This window comes from Musca autumnalis, unplaced genomic scaffold (genome assembly GCF_047663935.1).
Source record: "Musca autumnalis isolate F117 unplaced genomic scaffold, ASM4766393v1 scaffold_1, whole genome shotgun sequence".
Lineage (NCBI taxonomy): Eukaryota > Metazoa > Arthropoda > Insecta > Diptera > Muscidae > Musca > Musca autumnalis.
The window spans coordinates 245,166,071-245,181,454 of NW_027411644.1; the positions used below are offsets into that span (position 1 = coordinate 245,166,071).

The 15,384-nt window shown below is 36.4% G+C and overlaps 1 protein-coding gene across 3 annotated transcripts in view; it reads left to right on the top strand.

Annotated features, from left to right (window-relative positions):
- The window catches only part of Dscam3 (Down syndrome cell adhesion molecule 3), a 457,425-nt gene that overhangs the window by 257,622 nt on the left and 184,419 nt on the right, over positions 1–15,384 (top strand). For all 3 annotated transcript variants that reach the window (XM_073960642.1, XM_073960641.1, XM_073960643.1), the window contains exons 10-12: positions 10,368–10,495; positions 10,637–10,737; positions 11,157–11,361. In XM_073960642.1, coding sequence (XP_073816743.1) covers positions 10,368–10,495; positions 10,637–10,737; positions 11,157–11,361 — 434 coding nt within the window. The remainder of the gene's footprint in view (positions 1–10,367; positions 10,496–10,636; positions 10,738–11,156; positions 11,362–15,384) is intronic.

Here is a 15,384-nt window from a genome sequence, read left to right on the forward strand (position 1 = left end):
TATGTTTTTATAGTGGTCTACCCAAAGCATATATTGACTTTTGCAAATACAGTGGCTCAAAAGTTGCAAAAAATACATATTTAAAGACTGCTTAGAAGTGTTATTTGAGTTTTTTATTCTCTTCGTATTAGGAAGTCCCAAAGGCTATTCATAATAGATTTTTTGTTTGCCTTTAGTCACTGTATTCAAACATTTCAACCCATCCGAATTATAGAAATAAAATAACAAATGAAATAGAAATGAAATCCCCAACATCTGTTGAGCTGCCTAATAGTAGATTCCCCTCCCCGTTCCTCCATTGGTTTGCATATTCTTAGTCCTATGGTTTTTGGCAAAAGGATTGAATTATAATGGTCGGATTTTGTTTGTCTATTTTCCCCGTAGTCAGCATTCGTAGCTATATTATTACAATGATTACAACACTTCGTATGAGATTTATTTATGTTAGCCATTTTCCCATGGGTTTTAGTTATGAAAAATATGTTTTTTTTTGTTTTGTTTTTGGGCCTATGATACAACTTATGTGCCAGAGAAAGGCAATTTATTTTCCTCTATATTATTTGTCTTAAATCATCATCATAATCAAATGCTTTACTCCATGGCGTTTTATTTGCTAAAAATCAAAAATAAAAATATGTATTGTAAATTCGTAATTGGCATGTGCTTACGTCAGCAGTAAATGTTTTGAATGGTGATTATGGAGTGTTCATTATTTTGTTGGATTCATTTGGGAATTTATGATAAAATATTTGCTGCGTTATTTGCAGAATTATTGATGATCCATCATCAAAAAAATTTGTAATAATATAAAATAAATGTAAATCTAATGGCCTGCTTCACTAAGACGATTTGAATACAAATTCGTTCGAACATACAGACATAGATCAGTTTCGAATATGGACTATATCGGTCCACTTCTACTTGTACACACAAACACAAACACAAAATTTGGGAAAGTGCAGTTTAAGATCTCCGCTCCAATTGCTTTGATTGTTTTTCTGAAGGGTTGCCCTCGATGGGCTTATTACGAAAGTATAAGGTTTTAGATTCACTTTGGCAGTTTTGTTGAGATGTGTGTTTTACTTACTATTTGTTTGTAAGTCAAGCTTAATCTCTATACAAAGAACTAAGAGAACTGATGAGTTCAAGTGGCGTTGGACGAAACTAGTCTTCTCTGCCATCCCCTAAAGTAATCAATTTTAACTACATCCCCCTTTAAACTTGTTGTTTTTAAATTTGAAAACAACAAATATGAGATTAAGCGTTTTTTTCAGAGCAAGCCCTGTAGAGGCTGGTGCGCACTACATCTCTCGAATGGGATACTACGTTGGTCGATGCTTATCCACTCCTTCCGATAACTCTGTCACAAAAGTTCAAAATTATATTTTAAAATGGTAAACGCACACGGTGAGCCTTAACTAATTTTAAATGAAAGGTGCTTACACCTCGGAAGTTTTTGCTGATCCTGAAACTACAATGCTCATAGATGAGAAATATCATGAAACAAAAAAAATCGCCGGAGGGATTTTAAAATAAATCGCGTTTAAGTTCACATTTTTAGGGGTTCTTTAGGTTTTCACAATTTGCTTGGAAACCGCGAGTTCTATGCAAATGGCACTAAAGCAAATGTTGTAGCAGAGAAAATTCTCCACAAGATTGGCCTTTATGATATTTTCGTATATTTTACCGTTTTTAAGATATGGAAGTTCAAATTGGGACAATGCACTGACTGTATCGCCCCCTTATAAAACAATATCATGCAGTGTCCCTTAACTAACTTTTAATGAAAACGGCTTACACATGGGATGTTTTTGCGGATTCTGAAACAGCAATGTTCATAGATGAAAAGAATAAAAAAAGAGACAAAATCGCCGGAGGGATTTTTAAAAAAATAGCGATCAAAAATTTTTTTTGCTTGTCAACCGCAAGTCGTATCGAAGTGAGTCTAAAGAAAATGTTGTAGCTGTGAAAATTCTCCACAAGATTTGCCTTTATGACATTTTCGTAGGTTTTACCGTTTTTGAGATATAGAGGTTCAATTCAAATTTTTAGGTTTTTATCTTAAATCTTCACGATTTTGCTTGAAAACCGCAAGTCATATCAAAATGGGACTAAAGAACATTTTGTAGCCGTAAAAATTCTCTACAAGATAGGCTGATTTATTTTTTCTTAGGTTGTACCATTTTTGAAATATATACGTTTAAGTTGGGAAATTGCAGTCATAACATTGTTTTATAAGGAGACTTGTCCCAATTTGAATTGTCCCAATTTGAACTTCTATATCTCAAATACAGTAAAACCTACGAAAATATCATAAAGCCCAAACTTGTGGAGAATTTTCTCTGCTACAACATTTTTCTTAGGCCCATTTACATAGAACTCGCGGTTTCCAAGCAAAATCGTGAAAACCTTAAGAACCCCTAAAAATGTGAACTTAAATCGCGATTTATTTTAAAATCCCTCCGGCGATTTTTTTTGTTTCATTATATTTCTCATCTATGAGCCTTGTAGTTTCAGAATCAGCAAAAACTTCCGAGGTGTAAGCACCTTCCATTTAAAATTAGTTAAGGCTCACCGTGCGCAGCAACCGATTTGGTCCAAACATTGGAACTCATAATATTTTGCTCAAATTTCTATAAGTTTAATAAGTAAGCAAAGGCTATAGTCGAGACGGGGCCGACTCTGTATACCCTACACCACTACCCCTGTGCGTAAGCTTTTCACTCTTTAGGAAGTTTTCATCTATCTGGTTTTTATACCAAATGACTTACAGCGGACTGAACAAAAATATTTAATATTTAATTTTATATTTGACTACTGCCGAAATCTACTTGGTACTGATTGCTGGTCTTCTTGATTCGCACTTTACATAACTTTAATACACCAAATAAAAGCAGAGGTATTTGTCATTAAAGTAAAAACTTCAAAATATTGATAGCTGTATAACAAAACTTGAGAAAAAATTTTTAAAGAAATTTGACTATGGCGATTTTGACCTTGCAGATGAAGTTTGATGGATTATATGTGTTCACAATTTTTGTTTTTTAAGACAAGAGCCACAACTTTGCCTCTGACATGAATGCAAATTTCCTTACGGTTTGGAAGATATAGTCCTGACTATATGACCCTTTTTACATCAAAGCCTCAAACCTTTGGAGGCCTATAACCGCGAGAGTTAATGAGTTACAAAAAAACGGCGAGACACGTGTCCTCTTGTTTTTGGTCTTCTATCACGCTGCGGTGTCAGAATATGGTTAAAAATTTTCGTGTTGCACATAAGTTTTTTTCCCATTTCTACCCCTGAATAATATCCGACCATCACCAAAATCAATATGCTTCTTCCTCTATGGGACGCCCATTAACCCTCAAAATCCGATCAAAATTACGACCTGTAGCGAGATTAAAAAATAGGGAAAATGTTGGTATGGTATTTTCATATTTCATAGCCAGGCTTTGTATTTGGAAAGTCCCCAACCAAAGCTGTGATATTCGTCATTATATTTAAAATTGCAAAAATATAAAGTTGGGTTTTATTTTCGACTATTGTGATATCTTCGTTGTTTGACTACCCACGGCAACCTACTTTACATCGTTAGAAAGGCGATATTTTCTACTTTCATTGTCAGGTTTTGCTTTTGGTGTACCCCCTATTGAATCTGAGATATTCGCTTTGGAAAAAAAACGTTGAGTTTTTCTCCAAATAAGTTTTTTTCCGACCCCCATCAACACCCAAAATTTGGTGACGATCCGATCAAAATTGCGAACTCTAGCGTGATTACAAGGTTTAGATGGAGAGATGGAGAAAGTAGGGACACACGTAGCCAGATTCATTCATTTGGGTATATATAAGTATTGGTCTACGACCATAAATTCGATGTGTTACAAACTTCTACACCACGTAGTGGTGTAGGGTATAATAATGAGATATATCAGTCCACTTCTAGGGGTATCTTCCAAACAAGATCAACATTTTAGATTAAGTTGTGTTAAAGGTCTGTTCGAGGATCCTTTGGAAATTTTTACCGAAGGTACTGTTTGTGGTCCTGTTTACAGGAGATATTAAGTTTTTCGGGAGCAAGTCCATGCTTCCTGATATGAGAGCCCAAAATCTCTAAATTATACGGTGACAAAACGAAATGATTGGTGACACAGACAATTTCTCCGCAACACCTTTGAGCTTTAATCCAAATCCATTTTTTGTCGGATCTGAAACCCCACTGGTTTCATAATCTTTGGGAAAACTATTTTGGTTTTGTAGCCGATATTCGACCTATCCATATATGAAATTTTCAATTCACACAGGCTGAGGGTATATCTCTGTCGGCAAAGCCGACTGATGCTTTTTTATTTGTTCATTTCTAATGGCCTGTTTCTCTAACAAACACCTGTTATTGTAGAAAATTTTGTTTGATTGAAAACAAAAATGAATCAAATATTCTTCAGAAAACAGATGTTTGTTAGTACTTCAAACGAATTTGAACGCGAATCGTCTTAGAGAAACAGGCCATAAGTCCATACTTCCTATTATCATAGCCCAAAAATTATTAGAATACTGTGCCAGCCGTTAAAAAACCCAGAATTCAGTCTCCGATTTGGCGGAAACTTTTCAAATCGTCAAATTTCTCCCAAACTTGCATAAAGTTCCAATAAGGTCTTTATGGGAAACCTTCTTATAGCATTTCCCTGACAAAAGTTGTAAACATTAACGTTAGTGTAGTTTAAGAATTGCTCGAAAACACTGTTCAACTTTCACCTCCACAAAACATTTGTTCCATATGTCGAACTAAGAAAATATTTCCATTCTTCTCTATAGTTTGCTTTACTTTTCCAGTTTGGAATATCGTGTTTTTGATTTCGAACCATTTTTAGCGGGTTGATCATGGCGCATTCTTCTAGCGTCGCCTAGCCAACGCAATCGTTGTATATCGATACGTTTAACTATACTGATGCCGTTGTATAGCCGATACAGTTCGTGGTTCATACAACGTCGATATTAACCGTCAATGCATATTGACCCGTAGATCTTTCAAAGATTTTTTCTCTCAAACACACCTGCGTGCACTAGTACTCAGACTTCGCAACCATAAATTAGCACGGGTAGTGTCAGTGGTTTGTAAAGTGTTATTTTTGATTACCGAGATATGGCTTGTTTATGGCGGTGTCGAGGTAGGCGAAGTCTTTAAGTACGTACCTCAAGTTTTATTGGTAACAATTTTCACAGTTAGTCTGTGTTCTGTGAATTCATTTCGCGTCGATACTTTCTACTTGGTCTAGTCGGTGTTTACTGTCAGACCCACTTTTTCAGATTCTCTTTTGACTTTAAAGGAATCAGTTACTTCTTTCACTGATCTATTCATAATGTCAATGCCGTCAGTATAAGCAAGTAACATGTCCTTATTGGTGAATTGTGCCATTCCTTTTAAAAATAGAGTTTCTAAGAAAATTTACGCATGCAACTTTCAACTTTGGACTCCAATTACTAGGATGCTACACTGAGCACACGGTGCGCCTGACCTAACTTTAAATGAAAGGTGCTTACATCTGGGAAGATTCTGCCGATTGTGAAACGACAATGTTCATAGATGAAAAAAAAACAAGTTAAAAAGTATCAGTATCAAAAGTATCATCTACGGAAAGATCGAATGCATCTGTGGGAGGTCAGAATTTTGTGGCCCCTTTTGTAGACTTAAGCTTGACGGCAAAAAGGGGATTAGGATTAAAGTTCAAAAGTGTTGCGGATGAAGTACTTGAAGGAACGGACCGACATAGTCCATTATGGTAGTGGATCTTATTTTGGGAGTCGTATGTGTTCGATAGATATCGCGCCCACTAGTCATTTCACTGGGCCATCGTATAACTTTTGTACCAGTATGCCAGGAAGCATGGACTTGTCCACGGAAAACATAATATCGCTGTAAACATGACCACAAAGGACAGTATCGGTGGTCCACATTTCCAAAAGATTTTCGAACAGACCCTGAACTGCACTTAGACACAAATGTTGAACTTTTGTGGGGGAGGTACCCCAAGGGGGGGGACCGATATGGACCATTTTAGAAGTAAAACTTTTGAGTAGATATTAGGAGATCCAAAGTTTGGACCAAATTGGTTACCCCGTTTAAGAGATATCATGCGTACCATTTTAGAGAAATTTTGAAATATTGGAAGTTGTGGACCGGTATTACCCATCTATAAACTGAAACTATGTTTGGACAAAATTTTGGACCGAATAGGTTGAACCGTTCGAGAGTTGTCGTGCGCTCCAGCCAGACCGACGGCCATGGCTAAATCAACTCCAAATTTTCTAAAACGGATTTGCACCTCGGTGGCACCCAATATTAATGGAAGAGAAAAATACATATCGGGTGATACGCTTATATGCGGACTATACCAAAAACGTGGACTTATAATGTCTGCAAGGGATGTTTTTACCGATTTTAATGTTTTGTACCCTAGTTATTCTGGTTAAAAAATGTGGTTAAAATATTCAAAATACCGAAAATCGAGGTATCGTGCTAGTGAGGCTGTGTAACGAAATGGGACTATAACGACAAATTTCTGGTGGAAAGTTTTATATCATCAACAAAGACTTAATACAAAATTTCACTGATTTTAGTTGTAAAATGTGGATTAAATTAAAAAAATATTGAAAATCGATATGCCGTCGTGTACCGAGAAGTTTCTGAAAAAAAGTTTTGTAACTCCAACTAAATACCAAAAGTCAGTCATTTCTGATGGATATTGAGGCCACAACCATCGAAATACCGAAAATCGGGAGGTATACTTCTATGGGGGACAATGACAATTCTCTTCTTGGATGTTTTATACCCTCATCGAAGACTAAATACCAAGTTCCATCCATTTTGCTTGGAAAATGACGCTGAAACCTTTTAAATACTGAAAATCGGGAGGTACCGTTCTATGGGGGTTATATGAAGACGTCTATCCATATCGGCAAATTTCAAGTGGAAAGTTGTATAACCCCAACCAAGACAAAATGCTAAATTTCATTCATTTCGATTACCCCATTTCAGCAATTTTGGTTGGATATTGAGGCTTTAAACTTAAAAATACCAAAAATCGGAAGGTATCCTTCTACGTTGGCTATATACAAAATTGGACCTATACTGATAATTATCTTCTGGAATTTTTGTACCCCCATCGAAGACAAAATACCAAATGTCATCAATTTTTTTAATAATGACGCTAAAACTTACAAAATCGGGAAGGACCGTTATATTAAGACGTGAACGAGGTTATATTAAGACAAGGTTATAATATGACGTGAACCTATATCGACAAGTTTCTGGTGGAAAGTTTAATACCCCCAACGACCAAATTTCGAATTTCAGCCATTTCGGTGCGATATTCAAAATACCGAAAATCTTGAAGTACACTTCTATGGGGGCTACCAAATAATAAAACTCTAGCTTAAACATTTCTAGCTGTATATTGATTTCGACAGACAGACGAACGGAAAGACAAACATAGTTATGTCGACTTAGAAATTAATGCTGACCAATAAAATGTATACGACGACTGACAAATTTAATTATACCTTCCATATATTGGTGTTTTTGTTGTGTTGTTTTTTCGTCACTAATGATTTAAAACTTGGGTGACGTAGGGGATGAATGATACCAAGCAACGGTCTTGACCGGCTTTAACATGGCAAAGCCCAGGATTTATCTTGGTCCCTCTTTCATCTCAAGTGGACACTGACCTCCCCGTGGTGTCACCTGGGGAACTGCCCATGACATTAAAATCATTCTAGGCGATTTTAATGCCAAAATTGAAAAGGAGAATATCTTTGGCCCAACAGTCGGGAAATTCAGTCTCCACAGCTGGAAAAAACATGGTAGTTAGCAGTACCAGATTTAATCATCTCGATATTCATAAGGGCACCTGGCTGTCTCCAGATCAAAGAACAAGTAATCAAATTGATCATGTTGTAATAGATGGAAGACATTCATCCAGCGTGTTGGATGTACGATCGTTCCGAGGCGCAAACATTGATTCGGACCACTACCTTGTTGCAGCAAAGGTACGTACCCGTCTAAACGTTGCAAATAAAGCACGAACAGACACAACGCGGAAGTTGGACATCGATAGGCTGCAAACACAACAGATAGCCACAGCATATTCCACTCTACTAGCCCAATTGCTTAACGCGAGCACTCCTTGTCCCGATAACATACCAACACAATGGCAACATATTGCCCACTCCATGCAAACAGCCGCAAAATCCATACTTGGATTCCAGAGACCTCCACAAAGGAATTCATGGTATGACCAGGAGTGTCGTGTTGCTACCGAAGAGAAAAATGCAGCATATAGAGCTACTTTACAATCAGTAGCAACGCGTAGCGCACGAGAGAGATATCGGGAGAAAAGGAGAGAAGAGAAACGTGTTTTCCGCAAGAAAAAGAGAGAAATGGAAAAGCGGGAGTGTGAAAAAATCGAGATGTACAGGAGCCAGAATGAAGTCCGAAAATTCTACCAAAGAGTGAAACATCAAACAGATGGCTTTGGTACAGACACATCCTCCTGTAGAGACCAGCAAGGTAATCTGGTAACAGATACAGATAGCGTGCTCAGGATATGGAAGGAACATTTCTCCAATCTGCTGGTATCCAATAGTAGCGAAGACGATGATACCACAGATCCAATCCCAGAAGATGGTATAGAATGTATACCGCCCGGCCAAGATGAGGTAAAAACAGCAATCAACCGGCTGAAGAATAACAAAGCAGCAGGAGTCGATTGCTTACCAGCCGAGCTGTTTAAAACCGGAGGCGACGCGCTGATAAGGTGTATGCATCAGCTAGTTAGCACCATCTGGTAGGAAGAACGCGTACCCGACGATTGGAACCTGAGCATCCTATGTCCCGTCCACAAGAAAGGAGATAAGACTGTATGGTCCAACTATAGGGGCATAAATCTACTCCCTATTGCCTTTTAGATAGTGTCAGGGATATTGTGCGAACGACTAAAGCCAATGGTCAACGAAATAATTGGACCATACCAATGTGGCTTTAGACCTGGCAAGTCCACCATTGACCAGATATTTACCCTGCGGCAAATCCTAGAGAAGACCCAAGAGATGCAGATTGACACATTTCACCTTTTTGTCGATTATAAAGCGGCATTCGACAGTCCCCTCCGATCAAAGGTATTCCACGCAATGTCTTTGTAAGATGACTTTAACTGATACTAGGTCCTCAGTTAAAATTGGAAAGAACCTCTCCGAAGAATTTTGTACCAAAAGAGGTTTCAGACAAGGAGACAGCCTTTCGTGTGACCTATTCAACATTTTGCTGGAAAAGGTAATACGAGATGCAAATGTCAAAAGAAATGGCACAATTTACACCAATAGTCACATGCTTATGCTGATGACATAGTAACTGATACCTTTAGGAAGGTCGAAGGAGAATCTGCGAAAGTGGGTCTGGCGGTAAACGGCGAAAAGACCAAATTGATGGTGTCGACGCACAAAGCGTCCATAGAGCTCGGACCAACTGTGGAAGTTGGAACCTACAATTTTGAGGTAGTTAAAGACTTCGTCTACCTCGGCACTGCCATAAACACAACAAACAACATCAGTTGTGAAATAAGAAGAAGAATTGTATTGGCCAACAGATGCTACTATGGTCTAAGTAAGCAATTTAAAAACAAAGCCACATCTCGTCAAACAAAAATAACACTATACAAAACGCTGATACTACCCGTGCTAATGTATGGCTCCGAAGCATGGGTACTTGCGCAAGCAGATAAGGCAGTGCTTGGTGTGTTTGAGAGGAAAATTCTTCGAAAGATCTACGGGCCGATTTGCGTTGACGGTGAATATCGACGTCGTATGAACCACGAGCTATATAAGCTATACAAAGACATGCATATAGTTAAACGTATCGAGATGCAACGATTTCGTTGGCTAGGCCATATCATGAGAATGAGCGATGATGAACCCGCTAAAAAGGCGTATGAATACATGCCACATGGCGGTGCACGCAGAATCGGCAGGCCTAAGCTTCGATGGAGCATACAAGTGGATGAAGAAATGAAAAGGCGCGGTATTCCAAAAAGTCAAGTGAAAAACAGAGAGGAATGGAGATCTTTTCTTAGTTCGGTCTATGGAACAAATGTTCTGTAATGGGCCAACTAAGTAAGTTCTTACTTGATTTAAAACTTAAAATTCAAAATGCATTTTTATCATATTTGACCTGCCAAAATTTCTATAAATTCATAAAATATTGAATAAATTAATTTATTTCATTTCCCCTTATAATATCTCTTCACGTTCCTACATACCATTAAATCAACACATTCCCTTAAAATTGTTTACTTTTCTTTCATTTCTTTTTCTGCAGCTTACGTTTTTTGGCCAAAAATTCTTTAATGATTACGAATGTGGGTCGTCGAGACCGTGGCGTCTATCAGTGTCTGGTTGAAAATCAAAAATCGAGTGCCCAGGCGATGGCTGAGTTAAAATTGGGTGGTAAGTGTTTAATGGAATACTTCCGTCTGGTTTATTTCTTTAACTGCTTTTATACACTTACTGCAGGAAATGTGTTACTTATATATACGTATATGTATGTGTGTGTGTCTTTCTTTTTGTGTGTGTGTGTTATTTTTATAGATACAGTGCCAGAATTGATTTATACGTTCATTGAACAGAACGTAAGACCTGGACCATTAATATCGCTTAAGTGTTCAGCTAGCGGTTCACCGCCACCACAAGTAAGTTAAAATGGACAGAAGAAGGAGATGTAGAGAGATTTTTGTTGGGAGTTTCACTTTTTTATTTTTCATAAAAATTATGTATTTGTCAAGAGTAGTAAGAAGGGATAGAAATTTAATTGCGTTGAAATTTAAACTAATTTATTTCAGAAGTCTTCTTCTTCATTTTCTTTTATTTGTCCATCTTCTTTATTTGCCCATATAAGCGATCATACATTAAATAAATTTTTACATTTATACTAAATTATTTCAGAAGTCTTTGTTCTTTTTTTATTTGCCTGTCCTTTGTTCGGATATAAGCGATCATACATTAAATCGTTTGAAAATAATAAAATTAAATTTCCAAAGAATTAAACATTTATATTTAATAATCTCATATATGTTACATTTTCTTTTCCCACTCCTTCCTTTCTGTGCAGTTTTCTTGGCTATTGGATTCGCAGCCCATTATGGATGTTTCTCTGCACCATCGCTTTGCAATTGGGCAATTTGTCGATATGTCTGGCGATGTGATAAGCCATTTGAATATTTCACATGTACGACCGGATGATGGTGGACTTTACAAGTGCAAAGCCACCAATACAATGGGAAGTGTGGAGCATTCGGCACGTCTTAATGTTTATGGTAAGTGTGGCCATTACTTTGCAATATTAATATTAATGATAAAATTTTATCTGTGGATGTGGATATATTGGGAGCAATAGAAATTAAATATACTTCAGTCCCCAGAAATTAAAGAAGATACTGAAAATAAATAAAATTTATTTCATTTTGGCAGCAAATATTTCTTTATAAACCATTTCAAGTCTATGCAAATTTCTTGTTGAAAACGTACCGGCAATTTTCGCATTTGATGCCATTTTAATAGACTGGAAAAGATATGTCTATTTACCCAAAAACATCATGCTGATTTCATACATTTCCGTCCCTCTCGTATATCTTACTGTCAATAATGATTGCGATACCCTCACTTGGGTTTTTGTTTGCATTTTCATTTTTTTGTTTTTCCTCCGAAAAAAATATCATTTTTAATTTATTCTTGTCATATCCACAATTTTCATCACAACAACCGTTCGTTCATTGTCTTTTCATGCTTTGCATTCGGCCGGCCGGTCGGTCAATTCTTATTGTTTACCCCTGACATCTGTTGACCTTTAAATGAAACACATTTCTTTGTATCATTTTGGACTTTCATTTGCTTGGACAAGAAATACTAAATTGAAATTTTTATTTTTTTCTCTCGAGCAAACAAACAGCAACGCCGGCAACAAAAAATTGGAATATGACCGAACACACAAAAACAAATGTAACAAATAAAAAACGGAAAATCATCATCATCATCATCTACGAAAATATGTACTCTCTTTGCATACAAATAAAACAAAGAAGAAAATTTCCATGAAAATGTGGACAAAAAATAAAAGAAAAAATATTCCATGATTGAAAATAGATATCAAAAGTGTTCAGCCAGCATACAATTTTCTGCAGTGTCCTTTGCTACTCAACATATACCAAGGCATCGACACTATCTCCTTCTTGGTCGTAGTATAAAAAACGACACCGAAAATAAAAAGGAGGCAAAGTTCTTATGGTGTGTGAAATTTTGATAGGAGAAGTATTATGGACCCACTGATTGTTCAATGACTATCGCATATATATGCAAACATTAGGCCGGGGTAATTTTTATGGAAGGAAAAAAACCTTCCTGGGATTGTACTGAGCAAAAAAGTCTACTAAGGCATATGTCTACGGTGAAAATCATGGGATTTTATCCACGATTTTTGGACATTTTGGCATATACCAGCTAAACCACTGAGATTTTCGATCCAACACTAAGTGAAAAATTGTGGGCAAGACAAGTACATCACAAAAACAATGGAACTCTCCTTCTGGCAGTTTTGGCTTTGAGACAGTGCAATGTCGATAAATGATAAACGAAAATGTCGATAAATAACACTGTGCTACAAAAGTTTACAAGACAAATATTCAAGCGTTCTGATGCAAAAATTCTATCGTGTTGGGGTTCATGGACACCGACAATACGTTGGTTCCTTTAGTTTACTTACTTCATATTTTTGGACGAAATGTGTTTCAGAAAATTGGGAGTCAATTTTGCCATGTCCGTCCGTCTGTGCTTCTGTCTCTCTGGCTGGCTGTGGCGCACGATAACTCTTGAACGGATCAACCGATTTGGTCCAAAATTTGGCGTTAATAATATTTTATCCAAATTTAGTTTAAGGTGTTATCCCTAGTTGTACAGACCAAAAAACTTCTTTTTTAATCTTGTCTTTAAGCAAAACAGAATTTTGATAGATCTTTTTTTTTTAAAATTGTGAGCTGTCAAAATCAAAATTTGGATTTAACGAAAAACATTGCCCGTTTTGGTGAAAAAATCATACAAAAATATTTTTAAAAAAGTCTGTCTCGCTTAAAGACAATATTTTTGTGTATTTAAAAACGTCACCAAACCATATAAAGATCGGTCAATTCGTTTTCAAGCTATCGTTGGCACAGACTTTAATAATACCATTTCGAGAAACACGCGTTTAAAGTTTCTATGCTACATACAAATCACAATAAATTGTTCCTTCCATATGCTCACATCTTAGCCAATTTTGCTGCGATAGTTTTTTTTTGGATTTTTTGAAAGTGACAAGTAGAGGTAACCCCTTAAGTGCGGAGATGAGCCATATCGGTCCACTCCTTCAGATACGTCTCCCACAAAAGTTCTAAAATGCTCGGAAAAATTGTGAACACGATAACTCTTGAAACGAGTAACCGATTTGGTCCACACTTTATTTATTTTTGATTTGATTCATATACAACAAGATTGAAATCTTATAAGTTAGAGTGCAGGATTATATAGTGAATAAAACACATCCATCTTAAAATTAAAGTGTTACATAGGTACATGTATGTTCAACAATTGAATTATAAAACAAATGAAGTATAAAACAATATTTGAATTCAATACAATACAGTATAATAATTTGTGAAAACAATGTTTAAAAATTATATAAATACATGTAATAAAGAAGAGGAAAGATCAGACCCTCATGAAATCGCTTACAAATTCTGTAATTAGTTAGTAATTTTATATTTAAACGTATGTTAGTTACTGATGCTTTACAATTCATGAGGAAGAGCATTCCAGTGACGCAAAGTACTTATAAATGCCAATCTGATACCAGTTTTTGCCGTCTTAAGGGTATAACTTTTTTCCTAGCGAATTTTAGCTGTTCAAAATATGTTTATGTGTTTTTTATATATAACTTTCTGTAGAAATATTAAGGTTTTTATATGTAGACGAGAGTTTAAACTGATGCCATAAAGAGCGTTACTATATTGCGATATATACTAACTTCTACGCAAGGTATAAACATAGCGAATGATACTATTGAGAGCGACGTTTAGTGTACGTCTACTCAGAGAATCACAGTTTGCCAAACACTCGCAGCCGTAAGTTAATCCTGGAACTAAGTATGTTTTGGCCAATAGGCATCTAATATTAATTGATGTAAAAGACTGAGTAAGCCATAAAGCACGTAATTTAGCATAGGTTTTGCGCACCGCTTGATTAATATGGTTTACCCAGCTTAGAGAGGAGTTGAATATAATGCCGAGATTTTTGCACTCTGAACAATTTCGATATTTTCTCGATTTAGTGAAATTTCAATGTTTTCTACAGTAAAATTTATCCTTTTGTAAATAACTAAGCATTGATTGATTTCTTAGGATTTAATGAAAGACCGTTTGCGTTAGCCTACTTGCCGACTCTATTGAGGTCGTCGACTGATATAATCGACAGAACAGCTCATGTAAATCTGAACATCATCAGCGTACATATGTTTGTATTCTACTGTGCACTAGTTGTAGGGGAAAGTCATTGGCATATAAAGAAAATAAGAGTGACCCAATAATCGACACTTGGCCAGAGGCATTGATTTTGTATTTCCGTTGTATATTGATTGTGTTCGATCAGATAAATAGGTCTCAATATGATTTATGGAGGATCTAGAAAAGTTGAAAAAGTTTCACAGTTGAAGACAGAGGTTGCGATGGTCAACAGTGTCGAACACTTTAGAGTGGTCTAGCAGAACCAGAAAGCATGCCTTGTTATCATCGATATCACTCCTTATTGATTCGGAAACATCAATTAGTGCTGTTATGCAACTGTGACCAGAGCGAAAACCTGATTGCACTTTTGTCAGTAAAGATTCGCGTTGAAAGAATTCCGACATCTGTTTATGAATTCTTTTTTTGAAGACTTTATAGAGATAGGGTAGAATTGCAATGGGTCAAACGCGGAAATACATTTTGGTACTGGTATGATCTTTGCATGTTTCCAAATGGTGGGAAAGACGCTGGTGCATAAAATGGTATTGAAAAGGTGAGTGAAATGAGGAAATAAACGTGGGAGTAGGATCCGAATAAACTTAGGATCAATTCTATTAGGACCTATGGCGTTAGATTTTCACTCGAGCAACAGCTCAAAACTTCTTGATACGTTACGCATCATCAGATGTATACATCGTCTATACAAGATCCAATAGTCTTTGTTTTTCCATTAATTATATTGTTACAAAAATAACTAATAGATTTAAGTTAATTTAGCCGAATTTCTGTCAATTTAAGAATTTGAATTGT